Source organism: Pinus tabuliformis, chromosome 4_1, assembly GCF_031772625.1.
Source record: "Pinus tabuliformis cultivar Carrire ecotype Pingquan chromosome 4_1, CPIR1, whole genome shotgun sequence".
NCBI lineage: Eukaryota > Viridiplantae > Streptophyta > Pinopsida > Pinales > Pinaceae > Pinus > Pinus tabuliformis.
In genome coordinates this window covers 437,898,905-437,916,961 of record NC_142303.1, presented here as the reverse complement: position 1 = coordinate 437,916,961, position 18,057 = coordinate 437,898,905, and the positions used below count along the sequence as shown (strand labels likewise).

The 18,057-nt window shown below is 37.8% G+C and overlaps 1 protein-coding gene and 1 pseudogene across 1 annotated transcript; one reads left to right on the top strand and one right to left on the bottom strand.

The window, feature by feature from the left end:
* Window positions 1-889: 889 nt before the first annotated feature.
* LOC149176204 (N-terminal acetyltransferase A complex catalytic subunit NAA10-like) lies at window positions 890-1,234 on the bottom strand. Its single transcript, XM_089421379.1, has one exon. It carries the CDS (start codon window positions 1,232-1,234, stop codon window positions 890-892), a length of 345 nt encoding a protein of 114 aa, XP_089277505.1.
* Window positions 1,235-2,978: 1,744 nt separating this feature from the next.
* On the top strand, window positions 2,979-4,695 carry LOC149176203 (putative nucleoredoxin 1 pseudogene; annotated as a pseudogene).
* The last annotated feature ends 13,362 nt before the right edge of the window (window positions 4,696-18,057 follow it).

Here is an 18,057-nt window from a genome sequence, read left to right as displayed (position 1 = left end):
GACTTAGATCATGCCACTATGATTTCATAGACGCTGAGATTCTTGGTTTAACTTTGGGCATGATTTCATAAATTTTGAGATTCTTGGTTTAACTGTTGAATGGCTCACTGACCCGAGACACACACATCACAGGAAAATCAATACTTTGCATAATAGAACTTTACTAGCACATGAAATCCATCCTGGGCCAAATATTAGTAGATAGCCAGGAAGCCTATAGAGTGATATCTACGCACCTAAATGACATTAGGTTAGAGAATTAAGATATGGCTATGGAGCACCGTGATTTTTAGTCCCTCCCATCTGGTAATGGGCAGGGACTATAGTAATCGAACAGCTTCGAGTTAGCATTAGTTTGCAGTTTTAGTGCGGTGTTATTCGGCGATTATTATAAAGTTTCCAAACATGCTGTGCGGGGATGTGTCGAGATAACCAAAGTTTTATTTGGAGCTGAAGCTTTGCCATCTTATTTAGCCTCTTCGTCAGGCGGAAGAGGCCGGAGCATAGCCTAATTGCATTTTACGCCCTGTTCATTATCGTTGACCGTCAACGGTCTCATGTTAATGTTAACATTAATTTGTATTTGCAGGGTATGCTAAGGTTTGATGTTAACGGGTGTTTTGTTTGCAGGGTATGCTAAGGTTTGATGTTAACGGGTGTTGTGCAGCAGGTGTTGCAGGTGTCTGTGCATGGCGGGAGGTGTCATGAACCACCGCCTATGTTCTTGCCTACTGTGCCTCTGTACCCAGCTTTGTTCTTGCTATGGTTTTCTCATCTTTGGTGTTGGGTCGACAGAGCGAATTGCTTCATTCACTGAACGACCGACGGTTTTCTCATCTTAGGTGCTGGATCGACAGAGCGAACTTGGCGCTGGATCGAACTAGATCCGTCAATTCTTTGAAAATATTTGCAGCTGTTGAAAAAACAGCAATCCAGTCCCGATTGCCTTCTGGGATGCGGTCATGAGCTTCGTCGCAAGGCCCAGTTTGCGGTGCGTACGCAACACAGCCAGAGAGGTTATGTGGCCGTGGCATTCCGTGGACTCCTCTTCCATTTTCGCCAGAACATAAGCCACAATTTTCTTGTTGTAATCCTCGGCCACGTACAGAAGCTGCGGCCATGAGAGGATGTGGTAGAAGTAATACTTCATCTGGTAATTCTCCGGCAGACACATCAGATTGCATGTCTGCATTGCCAGCAGGTCATCTATAGTGGCTTGACGAATGCAAATCATGGCTGCAAACCACGGTGGGTATTAGTGTTCTCTGTTAGATACTTCTTCTCCTGGTTTTTTTATTTTGTGAAAATGGAACACATCTCAATCATCTGTGTCAAATTTGCACTAAAAACATTCTGTGACTATTGATTGTATTTCTTACATCAGGCAATTTACAGGCTTCTAACAACCAAAATCCAAGTAAACAAACGAAAAAAATATTCTCGACTTTGCCTCAATCTACGAAGCTAACGCAAATGGCATAAATTACGTCAAGCTTCTTACCTTTAATTTTGCTTGCTCCCTCCGTTTATCCCAGGATAACTGCCACTAAGGGATCAGACTTCCGCTTTGCAGGATAGGGTTTCACGAAGACGAACCTGCTTAACCAAAAGGAATGGATCATTTTCTAAATGAAATTTACACATCATGTTTAATTAATATTTGCTTTACTTGATATTAGCATCGCCTGGGGTTTTTGGGCAGCCTCAGTTCTGCTACTTGTATCTACTGTAGCCCCAGGCTTTCGGTCAGCCTCGCTTTTGCTTGTAGTATCTGCAGGCTTCTGGGCAACCTCCATTGCCCATTTTGCTTGTAGCATCTCCCGCAGCCCCAGGCTTCTGGTCAGTGTCTCTTCTGTTTGTAATATCTGCTACAATCGCGAGCTTCTTCTGGTCAGACTCGATTTTGCTCGTCGTATCTCCCATAGCCCGAGGCTTCTAGGCAGACTCAACTTTGCTTGTAGCGTCTCCGGCAACCCCGGGCTTCTGGTCAGCCTCGGTTTTGTTCGTCATATCTCTCACAAGTCCAGGACTCAGGGCAGCCTCCATTTTGCTTGTAGTATTTCCCGCAACCCCAGGCTTCTTCTCAGCCTCACTTTTGGTAGTGGTATCTGCCACAGCCCCAGTCCTCTTGTCAACCTCGGTTTTATCCATACAACTCCAGCATTCAAGTCGGAAGTAGCAGTGCTTACGAGTGAGGATGCCCATTCTCGGAACTGAGATTATGAATCTGAGCCTGCTTCCTCAACTGCCTTTTCTTTTGCTTTTGTAGAAGACTGGCAAAATGGTTGACCCCGACTTAGGCAAAATACATAAGCAAGGTTTGGTAGCATTCAGTAGCATGGTCTGGTTCTCTTTGTCACCTCTACTAGAGACGAGCGAATGACTGGTTCCTGGGATTCTGAAAACGAGACGAATGAATAGTTCCGGTCCTTGTATAACATGATAACTCACAAGGGTGATCAGGTACCGACCTGCAAGCACATTCATGCCGTTCAAGGAAGCTCGGAGAAAAGTACCGCCCTCATCAGTTTTTTCATTATTTTCAAGTTCCACAATACCAATAGCATGGTCTCCCCAGTACTCATTTTCTTCATATTCTTCTTGAGGATGTCTCTTCCTTTGAATGAGCAGGGGTTCCTTTAAACCTGTATTTGAATTCTCCATCCCATTCGCTTCAGGCAAGTGTTCGAATGGGTTGGGAGTGTTGGCAGCTGGATGAGACAAACCTAGAAGGCCATGAAATTGAAACTTGTGCACGTGCAGTGGACAGTTGGATTATCCTTCTGCCTCCTGTATTGACATATGACCATGATACAATGTTAAGTGGCATGGTTTAGTCCCTCCATGCTATCCCACGGAGAAGGAGGTGAGCCATGTGGCCCTGCTATCCCACGGAGAAGGAGGTGAGCCATGTGGCCCTGCTATCCCACGGAGAAGGAGGTGAGCCATGTGGCCCTGCTATCCCACGGAGAAGGAGGTGAGCCATGTGGCCCTCATGGGGCCCACATGGACGTGTTTTAATTTTTAGTTTTCCAAGAGCTTCGTTTCCTTTTAATGCTAAATTACATCACTAATATACCCTCTTTGGTCATTTCAGGTTATACTTCTTTTACTCGTGTACAACTACCTGGTCTCTGTCTCATTTGTTTAAACTAATCTTCACTTGTCTGTTCTCCTGTGTCTATAAATTCTCTTTCTTAGCCCTCAGAGATTGCAGTGGAAGAAAGTTGGCTCGGAACCGAGAGAGAGATTGTGTTAGCTTGCTATGGCTGTGCAAAAGGAAACAACCAATGACAGTTTGAGCTCTTTGCTTTGCAACGGGGAACGTGATTTCCTGATCAAAAATAATGGAGAGAAGGTACGATTGTTATACTTATAGTCTCCGTTATCATTTATTTTGCTGCAACATTGCATTTTTGTATTGAATCCAATGTAATCTACAGGTGAAAGTTGGAGAACTGGAAGGGAAACAAGTGGGTCTGTACTTTTCTGCCCATTGGTGTCCTCCATGCAAGGCTTTCACCCCTGTTTTGTTTGAAATCTATAAAAAGTTATTGGAGAAGGGGGACTTCGAGATTCTCTTCGTTTCTGGGGATTTTGATGAGAAGTCATTCGAGGAATACCACAACACCATGCCATGGCTTGCCCTACCATTCTCAGATGGTAATACAAGGAAGAAGCTTAATGAGGCCTTCCAGGTTGACGACATCCGTGCCTTGTTTTTCTGGACAGAGAGGGCAGAGTTATAACGACTAAAGGTGTGGAGATCATTGAAGAATATGGGGTTGAGGGATATCCATTCACCGCAGAGAGATTTGATGAGCTGAGGGCGAAAGAGGAAGCCTTAAGGGCTGCACAGACTGTAGAGTCTCTTCTGGTGTCTGATGAACGAGATTTTGTCCTTGCCCATGGAGGAAGAAAGGTGGGTGTTTTCCCTTTTTGGCTTGTGTTTTTCTCTGCCAGCAAGTCTGGATTTGGGTTCTTTATGAGAATGTAGGTATGATTCATGAAAGCATGTATTGAATTGGGCTATTGAACTTGAAAATCTAGAAATAAATTATGTATTCATTAAGTCTATTGAATACATGTATTGAATTGGGCGATTGAGTTTCATTGGCTCCTGTAAGGGTTTAGGAAAAATAGATGCACAGATTTTATTTCATGATGGCCTTATTGTCACATCTCTCAGGGTACGAATTTGGGTTGTTTTCACGGTGGATTCTTGTTATTAACTATTAAACCACAAGTAGACATGGACTCTAGTAAAAACTCGGTACTCTTGTGGGTGATGTTAATCATTTTTTCATGTTTTGATTCTTGAAACGGGTCCCGATAGCTGAGCTTGTGGAGAAGACAATTGCTTTGTATTTCTCTGCCCATTGGTGCCCACCTTGCCAAGCCTTCACACCAAAGCTTGTAAAGGTATACAACGAACTCAAGGAAAGAGGAAAAGACTTTGAGATTGTTTTCATCTCTAGTGACAGGGATGAGGAGGCTTTTGAAGATTACTACAAAAGCATGCCATGGTTAGCTCTTCCATTTGGAGATAAAACTAAGAAGGATCTCATGCGGCTTCTTCGTGTTATAGGCATTCCATCGTTGATTGTGGTGGGACCAGATGGAAAAACTGTCGGATTGCTACTTATATCTGCCTTTTCCTGTATATATAGGTCATGTCTATTTTCCTCTTTGTAGCTCAAACGACATAGGTAATAAATAGTGATATGTAACTAGTTCAAATCCCATAGTAGTAAGATGAGCTATCCGTATGTCTGCATCTAAGTGCACTATTCTTTGTACTTCCCTCAGTCAGCATGCTAACAGCACTCAATGCACGGATATTCTTGTTGTTACATTCATTCTCCTTGGCATTTTTGCAATTCTTGGTTTGGATGTCCACTTCCTGGGTCAGAGTGACCAGAAGGGAGTCATCAAACAAAGAACAGTTGTCATTTATGCTAGACTCGCCAACTGATTCTTCAATAATAGCAGGTCCAAATTCTGCTTCCTCTTCTTTATGTTCATGTTGATTGCTAACTGTTTCCTTGGCTGATATCCCAACAATAGTATCATCCCTAACTTTTGTACATGCCTTTTTATTTCCACTATATTCACCTGGTGAGTGACCAGTGCTACTCTCCTGACCATTGCTACTCTCCTCTTCATCAGAACTCAACAGAGCATCTAAATCAGCAGTGTTTTCATGTAGCTGAGTCTGAGAATCTCCAGAGTTTCCTTTTCTTAATACACCACAGCTCACACGAATTGCCTATTTTCCCCTTTTCCCTATGATTCCCATAGGTCATTCACCAAATACACGCCTAATATAGTCATGTCTATTTTCCTCTTTGTAGCTCAAACGACATAGGTAATAAATAGTGATATGTAACGAGTTCAAATCCCATAGTAGTAAGATCAGCTATTCGTATGTCTGCATCTAAGTGCACTATTCTTTGTACTTCCCTCATTCAGCATGCTAACAGCACTCAATGCACGGATATTCTTGTTGTTACATTCATTCTCCTTGGCATTTTTGCAATTCTTGGTTTGGATGTCCACTTCCTGGGTCAGAGTGACCAGAAGGGAGTCATCAAACAAAGAACAGTTGTCATTTATGCTAGACTCGCCAACTGATTCTTCAATAATAGCAGGTCCAAAGTCTGCTTCCTCTTCTTTATGTTCCTGTTGATTGCTAACTGTTTCCTTGGCTGATATCCCAGCAATAGTATCATCCCTAACTTTTGTACATGCCTTTTTATTTCCACTATATTCACCTGGTGAGTGACCAGTGCTACTCTCCTGACCATTGCTACTCTCCTCTTCATCAGAACTCAACAGAGCATCTAAATCAGCAGTGTTTTCATGTAGCTGAGTCTGAGAATCTCCAGAGTTTCCTTTGCTTAATACATCACAGCTCACACGAATTGCCTATTTTCCTCTGTTCCCTATGATTCCCATAGGTCATTCACCAAATACACGCCTAATATAGGAAGAATTGGCATATCAATGGGTATACTACTTCCTTATTTCCATAATAGTATTGATAATATTAGCTTGTACATGATGGCCCACTGCTTGTATTACTCTTATTAAGTAGATATAGCAATGGTAATACATAATGTTTATACATAGGATATAAAAGCCGGAGCTTGCTTACTGTGAACTAAGAGCTTGGTTGGTAGGGTATACTAATGGTAATACTTTACCTTAATGAAAGGTGATATACTAGAGATGTCAAGTTTGATCACTACCTAATACCGATTGCTGGTTGACCAAGGGGAATAGAAGCAATATGATGTACAGGTTGTAGCTCAAACGACATAGGTAATAAATAGTGATATGTAACCAGTGCTACTCTCCTGATTACACATATCATAGTTTCCACCTGCTATACCTTAACCACTCAGTCCAAGCCATCTAATCTGTATTGTCACAATTGTCGTGGCCTTGACTACACAATTTTTGGAGACCTGAAAACTCTAGATGTGAAATGGAGGTCTACGTAATAGCCTGAAAGTAATAATCCTGTCATCAACAACACATACATGTTAAATAAATAAAGTTACATGGATTAAAATGCCTCCAATGGCTATCCCCATCACAATGGCATTTCATTAAGCCTGCAGACAATTAAAGTTGCATAAAATTTCACATGATTCAGACAACAATATTATTCATAACAACTACTCACAAAGTGTTTGACATCATAGCATTCTAGTTCTAGCTCTAAAACTGAGAGAAACATAGTCTCCAAGACTACTTGCTCAGTAGCATTGATTTTCTCTTTAAGGTGGGATTTAGGTAATTTGACAATACCTTTGGCTTTGGCCCCATACTACAAGGTGCTAATTGTTTTTTGAATGTCATATCAGACATATTATTAACATAACATATAGATAACACAAGCACTATGTTTCACGTAAAGTAATGGGCTAAACTCTGAGTAATAAACATACTAGCAATCACAGTCATGGCTCTTCTGATTATTGACATCGTAAAAGTCGAAACACAAAGAAAAAAGAAACCAAAAAAACAATAACATCTCGAACGAAAAGCATATGAATCTACAACAAGTACTTGGCATGATTATAGAGTATATTTGAGTTACAGCAGTCAAAATTCTGAATCTCAGACCTATTTTTGCATTATTTTACGCGTTGTCTTAATTCCCCGCTTCCTTCTCTGTTACAGGTCTACGACGGATGCCTCAAATATGCATTTGGATCTGCCATGGTGGTGCAACTCGCATTTTTTATGCTTCTATCGTTTCTGCTGGGATGCTGGTCTAATGTCCTAATTGTTAGCATTCGTGCTTGTCTTGTATTCTTCACATGTTACAGTCTGTCATAAGAAATGCTTATTTTCAAGGTTAAATGTAAGCTTCAAGGCAGTTTTCATGCTACTAGTGTCTTGAATTGATAATATGCTAGCATTAAGCATCGATTATGCTTTATGTAAACACAAATTCTTTGCCCCAATATAGTCATCAGTTCTCTGGTGTACCATTTATGCCTACCTACCTGAAGCATGGACTACAGGGGTACTTCTTAAATTTTCCATGGTCTCGTGCATTCCTTTCATCAGTGTGATCATGCAATAATGGGCATTTGGAGAAACTGCATCCTTCTTTTACTAAGAAACAGATAAGTGATGGGTGCTTGAAGCTGGCTTATTGAAGTTGTAATATGTGCATATTGAAGCTGTAGTATGTTGCATTTTATGACAGACTTCCTAATAAATATATTAACAGTCGCGTATTGATAATATGCTAGCATTAAGCATCGATTACGCTTTATGTAAACACAAATTCTTTGCCCCAATATAGTCATCAGTTCTCTGGTGTACCATTTATGCCTACCTACCTGAAGCATGGACTACAGGGGTACTTCTTAAATTTTCCATGGTCTCGTGCATTCCTTTCATCAGTGTGATCACGCAATAATGGGCATTTGGAGAAACTGCATCCTTCTTTTACTAAGAAACAGATAAGTGATGGGTGCTTGAAGCTGGCTTGTTGAAGTTGTAATATGTGCATATTGAAGCTGTAGTATGTTGCATTTTATGACAGACTTCCTAATAAATATATTAACAGTCGCGTAATACAAATCTCTAGTACTTGAATAAATTTATACTTCAAATACTTATTTGAAGGAGAACACATCCTTATTGTTCGATAAGCTAGTTGATTGATTTGCCATGCACCATAACAAAACTGTCTTTCCTCCACCGGCGGGGGATTTGAATGGCAACGGCTGTCTAAATTTACTGGACTTGTTCCTATCTCTGGAAATCTCTTGGTCTAGGTTTGAAGTAAGGCAACGAGTTTTAACATGTTTTTCTTATAAGTGTATTTGGTTTTCAGAGCCCACATTCACTGTTTAAAGTTTGTTTCATGTGCGAGGGCCACAGTAATATTAATTACTTGGACTAAAACTATATAGCATAAAGGACATTCCCACGAGAACAATCTTGCTTCGAGTAAAATAGCGCTCTAAATGAGCCTCCAAGTCTTTTTGTGCATATTTTGATTTCCACTCAGACGAGTTTTGGGATTCTTTTGGTCCCAGGTTATGTGATAACCTATTTCAAATCGATATAGATATGCATGTTGGTTTGTAGGACAAACAATTAAGCTACACTCTGCCTTGTCCCGGATTTAGGTGAACTTCATCCGATTTTGACTATATTTTTCCTATAGGGCTGAGATTGGTTTCAACACTATAGGTACATTGTATAGCAAGGAACCAGCAACCACGAAATCATCACCCACATTTCAAATCTATATAAGTCGTCACAATACACAGTTCGTTACTTGCACACTAGTAATATCGGTTCAATTCAGTGGGAAAAGGCAATAAAGTCACTGTGCAATATGACTATAAGAGACCAAAGCGCGAAAATATTGACAAGCATAAACCAGAAGAATCAATTCGCCGGGGTCAACCCTGGGACTACTACTTCCAGCCACCGGATCAAAGCCTGGGACCATCTCTATTCATACAACAAGAAGAATTTTTCGAATTGATCTGGGATTGACTTCAGGTGAACAGAGATAGCTTGGACCTATTCAGCTAACTTGAATCAGATCCAATCTACTATATTATGCCATAGCTAACCTGAATCAGATCCAACCTGGGCTACCTCAAACCTGAGGGCGGATAAACTAACCTGAATCAGATATTCTAAAAGTGCTTACTAAGCACGACAGGGACTTGTTGCTTGCAACTCCCCTTGTTCAATCTTGAATCATCTTTCTCGGGGGAAAAGAACATGCTTCGCTAGGAACACCCTTAACTCCTTTAACTCTAATTAATATCTCCGCATCAACATGACTTTTCTATTGACTTCAATAGTATTATGGGATTTCCTTCCGTATTTTCTTTCCATGTTTTTTGTGGCCATCTTTTATACGTGGCACTGCTACTTTCATAACATTGACAAGTATTTCTTTTAGTTTTCATGCTAGTTATAGTAAAAAAGCTTTTTTCCCAGTGGTTGATTTAATTTCCAAGTGGTAGATCATACGAGAAATTTTTTTTCATAGTTATAACTAGTGGCTTATTTTGAAATGTCATTCAAATTTAAAAATTTATAACATAAAATGATGAAGTTTTTATTGTTTTCTAATAATGAGTTACATGTCTATTAATCTCTTTATCACGATTAGATATGTCTATTAATCTCTTTATCACTATTACATTAGGATTAGATATAGGATTACATTTGTATACTTGAATAAGAATGCATTTAGAATTTAGAAGAGTTTCATTGAGAAAGTCTCATTTAGTGGCAATCAAACCCACATATAGGTGGAAATCAGTAAACCAATGATACCAAGTCTAATTGGGACTTTCCATTAAGTGTTTTTCTCTTTGTTAGTAGAGGAATTTTTCCAACTATTAACACTAAAATAATCCCTTAGTGGTCTATAAGAAGAAAAAATTACACTTCTAGAAAATGCCTCCAAGTATTCAATTGTTAATATTTTTCCTTAATACCTTGGAGGAAGATGAACTCTTAGCCAATGAAAGGCATTTTTAGGTCTTATTTTAAGATAAAAAAAGGTAGTTTTAGCCTATATAGTATCTGCAAGAATGGAAATAACCCGTGTGGTCATCATTAAGGCTACCTACTGTGGGTCATGCTTTTTGTATTAAAATTTTTCCTAAATACTATACATAAAACTAGATACTACACCAATTACAAGTTAACCTTTAATTTAAAAAGATGTTTATTTATAATAATACGCATATAATATGATTCCAACAAATAAACCTTATTAATAAAATTAAATAGTGTTGTATCTTATTTTTATTTGATTAGAATAATCCATGCTTCACAAAATTGTCTATGGCATTTTTACAAAATGAAAAACTTATAAAAAAAATTATAAGGTCCATCATTATTAGGTATTAGGTTAGAAGATGATAAAATATTGTATTTTAAAAAAATTTCGAGTTCGGAGATGTGAAATACATGATGTGATAACTTATCAATATGTTTGAATTTTGGTGGGGTAATCTTCCAGTTAGATTTTTTTTCTAATGATTTGTTGAATAAAAGTAGTCAAGGACCAATGAAGCAAATAAAATAAAAGGAAATGGTGGAAGTGAGAATTCAAACTTGATTTAAAGCATGGCTAAGATAGTAAAATATGTTTGTCATTATCTTAAGATTACTCTGGTTCTACCTAGCTAAATGATTTGGTTGTTCTAAGTTTTTGGACCATTGCATCACATCACTTAGACCACATGCTTAAACTGTCATGATTTGACATTTTTGTATAGTAATAAGCCATATGTTAAACAACATATAATTTTAGATGTTCTTATAATAGAGTATGTATTCCTTATGATGATATATTGGTTTTATATGGGTAAATTTAAAAAAAAAAAGAAAAAGAAAGAAAGAAAGTAAGTAAGTAATAATAATAAAAAAATAAAAGCCAAAGCCTTTCATTCATTGCAAAAACCATATTTAATGTTGAAACATGAGTCACAAACAATGATTGATCATAAGACAATTATGTCATGGGTGAAATAGAATATTTATGGAGAGAGGACACTCTCCATACCTAATGAAAGAATACACTAAATCACTGAAACAAATTTACTAGAGTTCATATATTACTTTGTGTATAAACCCTTCCTTTTGTTTCTTAGGCTAGAGAATGATGATCAATAATGAAAAGACCTTAGATGGTTCTCTAACACATCCAAACAACTCTCAACACTTTAATAATCACATGAAGACATATGACATATGCCTCTATAAGGAAAATGTTTTTACAATGTAATTAACTAGAATTGAACCATCATACATGAAGAGGACTACATAGTGATCATGTTTTTCATATAAAAGGATTTAAAATACACTTTATTCATATTTAATAAATTTTTATATATGTATGTATGGGAATATCCTGTGAAGGTGTTAAAACCTAACATAAATTAGTTGTCATTCGATAATGAGGATAAAAATCAGTGGTTGTTATTCATGAACACATGATGACCCATTATTGTTAAAGGGAAACCGCACCACAAATGACCTCTGCTAGTGGTCTATAGGGAATATTTCAACTCTTACCAAATGCCTTTGGATATTGGGCCATTAACCTATTTCCTTGTGTTTGAGGAAGACGAGCTCTTAGCCACTTAAAAGCAATTCTAAATCTTACTCCATGTTTTAAAGATTGTTTCAACCTAAATAATATACATAAGAAAACCATGATACCCTTAACTACTAAATAATTAAAAAGTAATTATTTATACAAATCTTAGCATACCTCTTAATTTTAATAAAATATGTTTATAAAATCTCAATAGACACTCTTTATTACTAACATAAAAAAATATTCAACATAATTCATAAAGAAATATGTAAAACATAACTCATAAGCTTTAATGTAACAACCTAGAATCAAAACATACAAACTATTTACATCAATCTATCTTATTTATAATCAACATAAAAAATATTAACTAATTAGCATATAATTTAAAAAACATGACAAGAGAATAGTTACCTGTAAAGAAAATATATATCTTATTGCAACTTTGAATTTTGACACAAAGTAGACATTGTTTTATATGGTAAATCTGGTTAGAATAAAGAATATATTTTTTTGAATTTGAGATGTCTAAAATTTTACAATAGTTATTTTTGAATATCAAAATTTTGAGTCTATACCAAAACCCAAGACCCAATCAATCTTGTTTTTTACTTAAATTGTTGTCCGTACATGTCTGAAAAAGGAGGTGAAAGTTATATAGATGTTTTCCCTTTTTATTGAGATGGGTTCCCTTTTTTTCTAAAGAGTAGTGCAGTACTGAACATACAGGAGGAAAAAGCTTTCATATGGCCGATGTTATTAATTATTGATGTTCAATTACGATTACCAATTTTTCCCTGTTCGCTATTCAACCATTATTCCCAAATTTGTTTGGTTCCCTACTCAATCATTATTCCCAAATTTGTTTTGTTCCATACTCCATCATTATTTCCAAATTTGTGCAGTTGGACCGACTCCATATTGTTTTGGCACATTACAGAAAACCGTATTTGAAACCAGTTGAATAAAATCATTTAACATCGTTTTTTTCTCTCAAACTACTTGGCAGGCTACAGTAGACCATGCAGAAAACCCTAACCGCGCCGCGGGTTCCTCGAATCTGTTCGAGCAAAGAAGGGAATCAGAATGCAGTCATGTCATTTGCAAACACACAGACAAATTACACTGAATTCAGTCCGTTTCCATGGCATCTGCATCGCTGTGATCAGATATTTAATTCATTAACCCACCTGTTATATATATAACAATATTGCTGCTTAAAGATTGACTCATAGGCATTTGGGCATGGATCGAATCTCACACTCCGCAGGATTTGATGTTCTTGATATCATTTGGGTCGCTCTCAAATGAAAGTATTTCGATTGATTACACCGATTCTCTTGTGGCGGGCTGCTGTTGCTGATTGAGAGGTCTGTTGGAATGTTGGAAAGATAGAGAGTTGAATCAATAAATAATTTAAATAAATTATATAGGAGTTTTTTTGTTCTTCTTTATTGATCACACAAAATTATTTTACAATGAACACAAACTCATTTTACAATGAATTCGTAAAAGATTTAAACATCTTTTACTAAAGACTCATTTAAAATAACTTGACATACATACACTCATTAAATTCAATTTTCCAGAATATAGAGTGAACTCAAACTGTTAATATTGAACTCCACTTAAACTTAATTCAATTTGGATTCTAAATCTAGACCGCACTCCATGGGGGAGTAATTATTATTTCCAACAAAGCCCTCGAAGAAAGAAAGAAATTATTTTAACTTCCACCAAGCTAAAGATAGCCTATGGGACAGATTGTTTCTTCATCTACTTGATGTATTTGGCATTTTTTCTGTGAAGCTTCACAATAAATGCTCTCAGCGTCTCGACAAATCCCTCTCTCTAGATAGATTATCCCAAGAGCTAGCTGCCAGCAGATCTTCATAATTTTCCTTCTCGTCTTTGAAGGCCTCACATTCTAAAATGAAATGGTTTTCTGTTACCACTTTTCCTGAACAAAAAATGCATATTCTTTTTCCTCTCAGAAATGCATATTCTTTTTCCTCTCAGAATTCTTTTCAATTTTTCCAGCGCAAAAATGCATACTGTTTCCTCTCAGACTTCTTTTCACCTTTTCCTGCGCAAAGTTGTATACATTTTCCTCCCACACTTCTTTCGGCCTTTTCCAGAACTATGTTACACAACGAATTGATGAAAATTAGTCCTTCCTGTACATAAATCCTTAAAAAAAACCATGGGTAATCACAATGTAAGTAAATCTTACACTTCCCGTGCATAATTCCTTCCCTCTGCACCCTAGGAATAGGGTAGAGAACGATAATTGACGGTGGACAGTCAGATGTGAAATTCATCTACCTTGCAAATGAAATCAGTACTGAATACTATATAAGGATGGATATATACACAATAGGATTATTAACCAGTATTGAATGTTACTGGTGGATGGACATACACAATAAAATTATTGCTATTAATAATCTTCTAACAACAGGTACCCGCCCTCATATGGCATTAAATACTCCTGAGGATGGATATACACCATAGGATTATTAATAAGTATTGAATGTATTGCTATTAATAATCTTCTAACAACAGGTACCCGCCCTCATATGGCATTAAATACTGCTGACGATGGATATACACCATAGGATTATTAGTAAGTATTGAATGTGACATGAGGTTGGATATATATCATAGGATTATTACTGTTAATAATTCTCTAACAATGGGTCCCCACCCTCACGTGGCATTCAACATTGTTGCACTTGCAATATGCTTAATGTTTATGTCCCTCCCATCAGCCTTTTTAAATTTATGTGGCTTGTCCATTCAAATTTATCTTGTTTGTTAAATGGAAAATTTGATGAATTTATTTTTATTTTAATTTTGTTTATCCATTTAAATTTATCTTATTTGTGAAATGGAAATTTGATAAATGTCTTTTTTTTAGTACTTGTTTTTTTAAATTTTATATAAACTTGTGAGTGTGAAGTAAGGTTAGTAAATTTTATATAAACTTGTGAGTGTGAAGTAAGGTTATAGCTAGTTATACTTAGAAGAAGAATTCTCGAAATATAATAGCTCACTCCTTTTTTTTTAGGAAATGAATACCAATGGTCTTTAGAGAAGGAATTATGAAAAGAAATGAGTGAGTTTCCAACCAATCGACAAAAAATAAGTGGTGCAATTAAGCACATTGTCTAAATTATCTCTGTCTAATCACTCATTAGGATTTAAATTACTCATGAGCAAGTCAAATTTACTGTCTCAATTTTTGTTTTACCTGTAGTTTTTTTCAAATACTTTGTGAAACGTCAAATTGTGGAATGTCAAATTCCACTGTTTCCCATGATTCTCAAGCACATTTGAAAGATTATCCCCAAGCTGTAACAATCACATCCACGCACTAACAATCACATCGAATACATGCGTTTCTCAGAAAAGTAAAAGCCTTAGAGCCTAAATATAACTAAACAACAGAGAATTTGGACTAAACAACCCCACTGTTCGCTTTAATTTACTAATTTCGATGGGATGAAAGACAAGCGATGATAAGAGGAAGATCCGTCACAGATTGTTCGGGGCTTTCTCTAAGTTAGTATACACGGATGGACTCAGGGACTTTGCTTCGCTTTACAAGTCAATCTGTGGGAGTCCACCCATCTGATCACACGTTAAACGAAGAAAAGGGCTTTCCTTGGGCCCCTGACCTTTCGCTAATAAATTCCTTCGCGTGTTTTTCTTTGATATACCAAGTCAGTCTTCCTTTGAATATCCAACACTCTGCATTCAGTCACTACTGTGTAATGCCACCTCTTCCTCTTCCCAACAAACACAAGGATGATACGCGCTCCCAGCATTTCAAATTTCGGATATATATAGACAGCTATATTGTTCTCTATCTCTTCAAATCAGGCCCTGCGTTTTCTTCCATTGCCTGAGCTCAGTTTCAGTTCAATAATTTGCCAAGCCCTGTTCATAGCCTGCTACTTTATTCGAATCATTTCAATATGGCGAAACCCAGTCCACAGGGACACGACCATGTCTTCCCAAATCAAGGTCGCGGGGAAACGTCGCGTAAATTTAGGGGTACCCGACTACGAAAATGGGGAAGGTGGGTATCCGAAATTCGGATGCGCAAATGTCGAGCGAAATTATGGCTCGGATCATACAAAACCGCTGAGCAGGCAGCCCGTACTTATGACGCAGCAGCGTATTACCTGAAACGTCCCGCCGCCCATTTCAATTTCCCAGATTCTGTGTCCCTTATTCCGCCTGTGTCTTCTCATTCCCCTAAGCAAATCAAGAATGCCGCCGCCAAATATGCCTTAGGCGAACTGACTTCGACTTCGCCCTCTTTGCACAGTAATAATAAGCAACCGCCAGCACTTGTGTCGCCGTTGCAGTCGTCTTCGGTTTCGGAAATGGAGATATCGAGCGAACAGGAGGCTTTGTGGAAGTCTCTCTTAGCGGGAACAGACGGCGCTGAGGGTCTCAATTTGGATAAGTTCGCGCCGATTAACGAGGTGCCGGCGCCGGCCTCGGACCTCCTTCCGCATGAGCGCTATAACTCTGTTGATCCTACACAGCTGTGGAACTTCGGAGAAGATTGACTTTCTGGAAAGACAAACCAGACAAAGTTGGCCTTTCGAACCGCGTGGATTAGATCGGAACGCTCAATGTTCTCCGGGGTTCACTTTAAATATATTAAATAGATGGAAAAGATCAATAGCTATTGTAATTATTATGGGTTAGTATAATTTAGTTGTCAAAGGGTTGAAAAAGTTTTATTTATAAAGATCAAATCTTAATAAATTTATGTGAGGTTACTAAAATTGAAAATAATAAATATAACCATGTTTAATTATTAAAATAATAAACAAGTATTTAGTAAATGCAAAACGTGACTTTTAGAAAAACCACATTGCCTCGCTATCATTTCTAGAGAAACACTTTTTAATAAATTTATGTGAGGTTACTAAAATTGAAAATAATAAATATAACCATGTTTAATTTTTAAAATAATAAATAAGTATTTAGTAAATGTAAAATTTGGCTTTTAGAAAAACCACATTGCCTTGTTATCATTTCTAGAAAAACACTTTTAAACAAATAATAGGTAGTTAATAATTATTTTTTATAGTTTAATAATATTTATCTTAACAAATTTAGAAAACTTTTTTTTTGTAAGCTACGGCATTTCTATTTATCTACATCAAATTTGAAAGTACAAACTTAGGAACCTCAATCCGCCCAACTGGGAAACCGAATCTGTTGGCTCCTATTCATCAGACGATCAATAATGTTTTTCATGCTTAATAATGTCAAAAAACTCTGCAGGACATTAAGCCCTATCTCGCCAGGTTTTTCCAAAAAACTGTTCTTTCCAAGTTCTACTAACAGACCCAATTTTACTACTACTGCTATGGCATACAAACTAATATTAAAAAACCAGAGCAATATCATTCTAAATTCAAAAAGAAGACAGATAACAGGCCTCTCAATTCTTCGCATTTCCTTTTCCGGATTTATTGCTGTCGTTGGTCTTCCCCAGCTCCTTCAGCATCTCTTGAATTTCCTTGAGTTGTTCGTTCTGATGACGAAGCAGCGCTTCAACGTTCGCCACCTCCTTTTCCGTTGTCGTCGTTTCCTGAGCCATTTCCACCATCTCAGCCGCTACTTGCTCCATGGCCTTTGCCAAGAGATGCTTCAGCACCCAGTAAGTGTGAAGGGCGTGGCGGTAATCTGCCTCGCGTGTTGCCTGGGTCCGGCAACTGAGAAGTCCATTCTTCCATCTCCGGGTCGGACGGTTCCTCTAATACTCTATCCTCCATGACATCAGTAATTTTTCTTATGTCTACATTTGTGTCCAGATTGTATGCCTGTTCAGCTTCGTGCACCGCCATGCTAATCGATTTCTTCCCCCTTTTCCGTCTTCTTTGCGCCTGATTACCCTCCTCGTTGATGATTGGTTGACTGGGTCTACCTCTGCCTCTCTGTTCATGCGTCTTCCTTCTTCAGCCCTTTCTGCCCCGCTTAATTCCTTTGCTACTCTGCCATGTTTCAAAATGTTTGTTCCTGAAACCTTCCCCCTGGCTATACTCCATTTCATCTGAGCTTTCTATTTCGATTTTTACTCGACCCCGTTCGAAATGCATGTTCCCTCTCTGTCTGGACTATCTTATCCCATTTTTCAGCCATTTTGGTACAGTTGAGGCGTTGATTTTGGTTCCTCTGCCAAGTCTCCCCTGCTCTCGCCACCTTCTTCGACTTCTTGCTGCCTGTCATCCTTCTCCTGTTCCGCCTTATAGAATTCTCGCCACCTTTTCGCTTATGATGGGTTTGCTCTCCACTTCTTTTCTCCCTTGCGTCTTGAATGATGCTTTCGTCGGTGTTTTCCGGTTTTTGTTTTGGGCTACGTACCTGATGTTCTGAATTATCATTAAATGCTGATGTCAGGGAGGTGAGGCCGCCGT

Coding starts and splice junctions, on each gene's coding strand:
- LOC149176204 (XM_089421379.1), bottom strand. CDS start 1,234: ATGATTTGCATTCGTCAAGCCACTATAGATGACCTGCTGGCAATGCAG.